A 7,778-nucleotide genomic window follows, 5' to 3' on the forward strand; every position below is an offset into this window, starting at 1 on the left:
CAGTGGAATCTAAGCCTGCTGCAAGCCTTTAAAACTTCTAGTACACTGTACCATTAAATAAACCTCTCCATGTTTATCTCAGTTTGTTCCACGTAAACATCACACTACAAAAGTTTGAGAAAATGCATACATGTAGGAAAATATGTAGTTCAAGGTCCAAGAGGTTACGTGTTATTATGTTTGGCCCCCAAATTATGTCTTTGGTATGACAAAGAATATTTTAATTCTCATTTAATCATTGTACATTCTCACTATTTGCTCAGCTACAAACCCAAATACATCAGAAGGTAGCCATCCACCTGCCAGCTCACATGACAACACTACTGTACAACAGGGACAGGCAGGTCCTGTCAGGAGATTCTGTAGCCCTCTTAAAGTCTGATTCCTACACTGATGTACTCACCAAGACTGAACTCCTACAAACAATGCCCACACCCCAGGACAGCTGCATTCACTCCAGTCCCTCACACTGCCCAGGAACAAGCCTGCAACTACTGCCTTTGGCAAATGGATTTATTACAAAGAAGTCCAGACTGCGTCAAGTGCACACACACCTCTATTCAATATTTCTTCTAAATCAAAGATGTAAAACTAGGAAATTGCCACACTGACTCATTGGCTGCAAAGAAAGTTTTTGGAAATCCTGGGAAGCGTTCAAAACTATCTTTTAAAGATGAAGTTTTACTGGATGGCTTATGCTGTATATATCAAAAACACAAGGGCCACAGCACACTCTTTTGGCCTTGCTCTCCAAATGAACACCGAGACACAGCAAAAGGCTGGAACAGAGATAGCAGTGACAATCAACCCATCTTTGGCATGTTGGCAAACTTCAATATTTGGACACAAGTATGTAAGGAACTCTTACCAATCATCACACAAGATCCATGACACCTGAATAGCTTGTGGGTGAGGTTTTGCTCAGGAGGCTTTGAATACTTAGGACAAGTAACTGAATCCTTCAACCTGAGCAGAAACAGCCCTCTCCACAGCAAGTACTGCACAATATCATCTGGTTGGAGGCTGTAGCTTTATTACTGATGTAGGGCACATGAGGCTAGACACCCAAGGAATGTTCCAGGAGCACATTGATTAGCTGCAGGGTTCTGAGGGGTATCACTTAAAATTTTTTGGATCACTGCTTGGAATTTCATTGATCTTTATTTACATCCAGTGGGACAGAGATGGAGGTTTATATTTTTTGTAGGGGTATACATAAAGGTGTTTTTGTTGTTGATGTTGTTGTTGTTTTGATTAGTTCATAGAAAGTGCTTTGTGTACCAATTGTAAGATTGCTCAGAGGTCTTCCAAGCTTTGCCACAAAAGCAGAAGTCTGTGTTATAACCCACATTGAGATCTTTGCAAAATCTTTTCCTGACATTCTGTTGAAAGAAAATTATGGTGAAGGTCTCTTGAGAAGCTTATTTAAGATTATTTGGTGGAGAAGGGAGTGCCACTATATTAGGACATCAGACTGGGATGCTCCTTACCAAGCCTTTGGTCATGTAGTGTGTATTAAGAAAACCATCACACAATTTTTTCCAGGGCTACTGAGGTACTCTAAAACACAAAGAGAAATCAAGCCTGGGTTTTCTGGCATATTCCACCTAAGTATTATTCATGGGGAGAAAACCTAAGTTGGATGTAGTTTTTTTAAAAAAAATTCACTGGTATAAAAGACCTGTAAGAAGGAAGAGATCAGCTGCAATTTTGGAGGAAACACCTGCAGAGCTACATCTGCTGATGTGGTTATCAGTGGGGTCCACACTCACAGCTGCAGCAAACTCACCACCTGAGCTATGCAGCATTCAGTGCTAGAATGCCTGCCTAGCATGCACAAGGCAGGATTCGGTCCCCAGAACTGGGAAAAGAAAAGAGAAAGCAACTCAAGTAGAGGGCAAAATATATTTTGAGAAAGTGCCTCTCTCAACAATATACACAAATGACATTGTTTTATAATTCTCTTTAATGTGCCTACATACAGCACAATACATGAGCCTTAGAACAAGCACAAGTGACAAGAGTGGTGGTCCCAGAGTCATCAACAGATCAATAAGCAATCAAGGAAAAGGAAGAGGCCAGCTGCAGGGTACACAGACACATCCCTATGGTCCCAGCTGCCAGCCTCACCCTATCTCAAAAAATAACAATTAAAAGGACTGTGGAGAAACTCAGTGGTAGAGCACTCCTGGGTGAAATCTGAACAAAGAAAGAAAGGAAAAAAGTTCAGAAGAGCCATTTCACCAATCTGTACCAAAGGCTGGAGTAGAGAGGCCTAAACTAACATACACAATATGTAATGAAACATTAGACACAAAAGACTTAAAATACGGGAAAATAGAATCTAACAGTAAGAGAAATTTAACCCAGAAAAACACGTTGCTTTCAAATCTTCATGCTGATGCAATGCTCCTCTCCAACCCAGGGTGCAGTTTTGTTACCTCTGAATACACAAAAAAAAAAAAAAAGAAAGAAAGAAAGAAAAGAAATGAAAGCACACACTATTTTCACACACCTACAGTGGTTATCTCAAAATAAATAAAAATGAAATAAAATAAAATTTTCCTCAAGTCTGAACAAGTTCAAATGCATCTGAAACAAGCAAAGTTCTCACCACATTTCTACATACAGGGCTCTTCTCCAGTGTGATTTCTTAAATGCTGTTCAAAGGGACCTGCAAAGTTGAAAGTGTTACTGCAATTTTTAAAGATAGAAAAAGGATTTTCACAGATGTGAATTCTTTTATGCCTTTGGAGAAAACTCTGAAAGCTGAATACTGCCCCACAAGGCTTATCCTCAGATTTTCTACAGTATGAGTCCTTTCATACAACTGAACAAAACTAGAACAGCTGAACCCTTTATATTTCTTACTTGCATAGGATTTATTCTTTTTATTCCAAAACAATATTCCCAGTCCTTAGGGAAAAAAAATTAGAAAACTAGAAGATCTCCCACATTTCTCACATTCACAGGGCTTCTCTGCATGAGTGTTTTCATATATAAGAAAGGAAACGAAGCTGACAGAATGTAGCAAATCCCCCAAATTCAGAGGCTTTGTTTTTCAATGTGAGTGAAATGGCTTTGAAGGCAACAGGGAAAATGGAATGATTTGTGATATTTTTCACATTTAAAGTGTTACTCAGCTGGATGTGGTGGTGTATGCCTGTAATTCCTGAGACTCGAGAGGCTGATTCTGAAGAATCAATGTTGGAGGCTAGCCTCAGCACCTTAGGAAGACCCTAAGAAACTCAGCAAGTCCCTGTCTCAAAATAAAAAGTGAAAAGGAACTGGAATGTAGCTCAGTGGTAGAGCACCACCAGACTAAATCCCCAGTGGATCGATTGATTGATCGATCTCTCTCTCACACACACATACATACATACACACACACAAACACACACACACACACACACACACACACACACACACACATTTTCAGCAGTGTGAGCCTCTCTTGTCTTTGAGGATGATATGAAATCTGATTTACCATATTTCACATTCAAAGGATTTTTCTCCAGTAATCTTCCTACATGTATATGTGTGAAACAGTAATAACAGAAGAGTTTACCAATTGTTTTCATGCATACAACTTCTATGCAGTATGTGTTCTTTCATGTGTGTGAAGCCGACAAGATGTGGCAAAGGCTTCTCCACGTTGTTGACATTCATTGGGCATCTCTCCAATATACATTCTTCCATGTATGTGAAGGTCACTGGATCTAGCAAAGGCTTTGCCACACTGCCTACATTCTTAGGGCTTCTCTCCAGTATGAGTGTGTTTATGCATCCGAAGGTAAAAGGCAGTAGTGTAGGCTTTTCCACATTGTTGACATTCATAAGGCTTCTCTCCAGTATGAGTTTGTTCATGTGACTGAAGGTAAGAGGACTGAGTGAAGGCTTTTCAACATTGTTTGCACTCATAGGGCTTCTCTCCAGTATGTGTTCTTCCATGTTTATGAAGCTGATGGGATGCAGCAAAGGCTTTGCCACATTGTTTGCATACATAAAGCTTCTCTCCAGTATGAGTTCTTTCATGTCTGCGAAGGTCACAAGATCTACGAAAGGCTTTGCCACACTCCTTACATACATAGGGCTTCTCTCCACTATGAGTTCTTTTATGTTTGTGAAGGTCACCAGATCCAGCAAAGGCTTTGCCACACTGCTTACATTCATAGGGCTTCTCTCCAGTATGCACTCTTCCATGTATTTGAAGTTCACTGGATCGAGCAAAGGCTTTGCCACACTGCTTACATTCATACGGCTTCTCTCCAGTATGCACTATTCCATGTACTTGAAGTTTACTAGATGTAGCAAAGGCTTTGCCACACTGCTTACAATCATAGGGCTTCTCTCCAGTATGAGTTTGTTCATGTGAGTGAAGGTGAGAGGACCGAGTGAAGGCTTTCCCACACTGCTTACATTCATAGGGCCTCTCTCCAGTATGAGTTCGTTTATGTCTCTGAAGGTAATAGGCAGCAGTAAAGGCTTTTCCACATTGTTCACATTCATAGGGCTTTTCTCCGGTATGCGTTCTTCCATGTATACGAAGATAACGGGATGAAGCAAATGTTTTTCCACATTGTTGACATCCAAAGGGTTTCTTTCTAGTATGTGTTCTTCCATGAATCTGAAGGCAACTAGATCTAGCAAAGGCTTTTCCACACTGCTTACATTCATAGGGCTTCTCTCCAGTGTGTGCTCTTCCATGAATCCGAAGGTGACTAGATCTAGCAAAGGCTTTTCCACACTGCTTACATTCATAGGGCTTCTCTCCAGTGTGTGTCCTTCCATGAATCCGAAGGTAACTAGAACTAGCAAAGGCTTTTCCACACTGCTTACATTCATAAGGCTTCTCTCCAGTATGTGTTCTTCCATGTGCATGAAGCAGATGGGATGCAGCAAAGTCTTTTCCACATTGTTTGCATTCATAAGGCTTCTCTCCAGTATGTGTTCTTCCGTGTGCATGAAGCAGATGGGATGCAGCAAAGGCTTTTCCACATTGTTTGCATTCATAAGGCTTCTCTCCAGTATGTATTCTTACATGTGTATGAAGCGGACGGGATGTAGCAAAGGCTTTTCCACACTGCTTACATACATAGGGCTTCTCTCCAGTATGAGTTCTTCCATGTGTGCGAAGGTCACAAGATCTAGCAAAGGCTTTTCCACACTGCTTACATACATAGGGCTTTTCTCCCGTATGAGTTCTTCCATGTGTGTGAAGGTCACCAGATCTAGCAAAGGCTTTTCCACATTGTTGACATTCATAGGGCTTCTCTCCAGTGTGTATTCTTCCATGTCTGTTAAGCATATAGGATGCAGCAAAGGCTTTTCCACATTCTTTGCATTCATAGGGCTTCTCTCCAGTATGTATTCTTCCATGTTTGTGAAGCTGACGAGATGTAGCAAAGGCTTTGCCACACTGCTTACATTCATAGGGCTTCTCTCCAGTGTGAGTTCTTTCATGTATGTGAAGGTCACCAGATCTAGCAAAGGCGTTACCACACTGCTTACATTCATATGGCTTCTCTCCAGTATGTGTTTTCTGATGTATTCTAAGTAATCTGGGATAAGCAAAGTCTTTCCCACATACCTTACATTTGAAATGTGCATTCCCTGTGTGTGTGATCCTGTGCTTTGGAAGACTTGTGTGTGAAATAAAGGTTCGACCATCTTGTTTACATTCATAGAGTTTCTCTCCAGAATGAGTTCTTTCATGTCTTCTAAATAAAGAGGAGAAATGAAAGGCTTTCCCACATACCTCACATTGAAAAGGTTTACCTCCACTGTGTGTTATCATGTGTCTTTGAACACCTGGGAGAGAAGAAGAGGCTTCACCACATTGTTGACATTCATAGGGTTGCTCCCCAGTATGGGTTTCTTCATGTGTTTGAATGTCATTGGAACAACTGATGACTTTCCCACATACTGTACTTTCACATGGTCTATCTCCAGTTTGTAACAACATTTGTGTGTGAACACTTCTGAGAGAAACCAGAGATTTCCTATATTGTTTAAATGCACATGGCTTCTCTTCACATTCTTCATGCTTATAGTATTTGTGTCCAGAGTGAGATGTGATGTGCCTATGAAGGAATGAAGGACATATGAAATCTTTTGCACACATAATGAAGTCACATGGATTTACTCTATTAACATTTTTCTTTGTTTGATTAAGATTTGGAATCGATTTGAAGGTTTCCCCACACTATTCTGTGGGGAAAGTTTGAAGTTTACCATAAGACTTCTTTGAAGAAGAAGTGACCAGCACATAATTGATATCTAACTCATTCACAGTTTTCTATTTATTTATAGGTCTTTACATTTCTACCAACATCACGTAAAGGCTAGATTTTCTGACTTGTTAAAGTTCCCTGAAAATAAAGAGATTGAAAGGAAACAATCCTTTGCAACACAGCTTCTCTATGGCTATTATTCACATAGTCATATTCACATATGCAATTTCATACTACTTTTTGCATGTCAAATACTTTGAAAAGACTGAATACCTGTCACAGATAAGTATATATTTCTGGTATAAAATATTATAAGAATAAATACATTTCCAATTATGCATACTTCTTCGGTTGGTTTGCTTTAAAAATTACATGACAGTTCTCAGATTCCCTCACGAATTCCTCTTGTGAGTAGAGTTACCTTAGGTTGCTTCCACAGTTTTCAATCTGATCTTCAGTGGTCTTGTCTTCCCAATTGTTTCCTAAAATGAGACAACATAACAATCTTTATAAATATTTAGGAGCTGGAAATGCTTTGCCAAATTTTAGGTGACATTTATGCTTCAATAATTCATCAACTGATTTCCTTTGCACCTTCTACATAAATGACCAAAATAAACATGAGTTCTCGATTTCATTAATTTTAAAACCAACATTATTACCTATAGAAGCCAGGTTTCTGAGGACTTCCAGCATCACATCTCTGTAAAGGTTCTTCTGGGAAGCATCCAGAAAAGCCCACTCCTCCTCGGTGAAGTTCACAGCCACATCCTGAAAGGTCACTGAGATCTGAAATATCCCACAAATGTATAGTGGAGGCCAGGAAAGATTGACAGCACGAGAAATCTGCACTCAACATGCATGATGTTCACATGATTCCCTGGCCTCCTGATTAATTCCATGATTTGGTCCATCAAATCTTTACTGCACTCAATTTTTTACACCCATTCCAACACTAGAAATTGGCTACTCAGAAGGCAAACATCATAGTGATTTATACCCTTCCTTTGGGGAGTTCACAGGAAGTAAGACAGGCTCCCAGATCACTCCTAACTTCTTTAATGGTTGCACCTCTATTACATGTCCTACAAATGTCCTGTGTGGTACAGATCTAATATAAGCACTTCTGATAGTACTTATGTTTAGAAAAGAAAGGTGATGAGTAGAAAAATGCAGGAATCATGAAACTAAGCATTTGAGAGAGATTCTGTCAACTACAGTGGCTCCCTGTACCTACAAGGTTAACATAGGCAACATGGTATTTACTGATGTCTTGTTTCCTCTGAAAGGCTATTGTTCCATACTTAAAGAAATGCCTAGAACCAGCCCCCACTCCCACCCTCTGGGCATGGGGTCACGAAGGAGATTCCTTCACAGACAACATTTAGACAACATTTTACACAGGTGGTCACAATGTGTTAACTGGAGATGGAGCTCATTCTGTGTGATTACACTAAGAACAACTAGAAGTTTGCAGGTGCTTTACTCCAGAACAAATTTAGTCAACTAGCTTACTATTAAATGACCAAAACAAACATGAATTCT

General features: G+C 40.0%; 1 protein-coding gene and 1 long non-coding RNA gene across 2 annotated transcripts in view; both read right to left on the bottom strand.

Moving 5' to 3' along the window:
* Positions 1 to 6,995, bottom strand: part of LOC308638594 — a 74,244-nt gene extending 67,249 nt beyond the window's left edge. Inside the window, exon 1 of the long non-coding RNA XR_014019886.1 lies at positions 6,896 to 6,995. This is a non-coding gene — a long non-coding RNA (uncharacterized lncRNA). The remainder of the gene's footprint in view (positions 1 to 6,895) is intronic.
* On the bottom strand, positions 694 to 5,807 carry LOC308638603 (uncharacterized protein; the record flags this gene model as incomplete). The annotated part of the gene is made up of 2 exons (XM_081276227.1): positions 4,672 to 5,807; positions 694 to 698 (listed from the first exon to the last, which is right to left on the bottom strand). The coding sequence occupies exons 1-2, from the start codon at positions 5,795 to 5,797 to the stop codon at positions 694 to 696; spliced, it is 1,131 nt and encodes a 376-aa protein (XP_081132353.1). The 5' UTR covers positions 5,798 to 5,807.
* Positions 6,996 to 7,778: the final 783 nt, after the last annotated feature.

Source organism: Spermophilus citellus (assembly GCF_964194105.1).
Source record: "Spermophilus citellus genome assembly, chromosome: 19".
Lineage (NCBI taxonomy): Eukaryota > Metazoa > Chordata > Mammalia > Rodentia > Sciuridae > Spermophilus > Spermophilus citellus.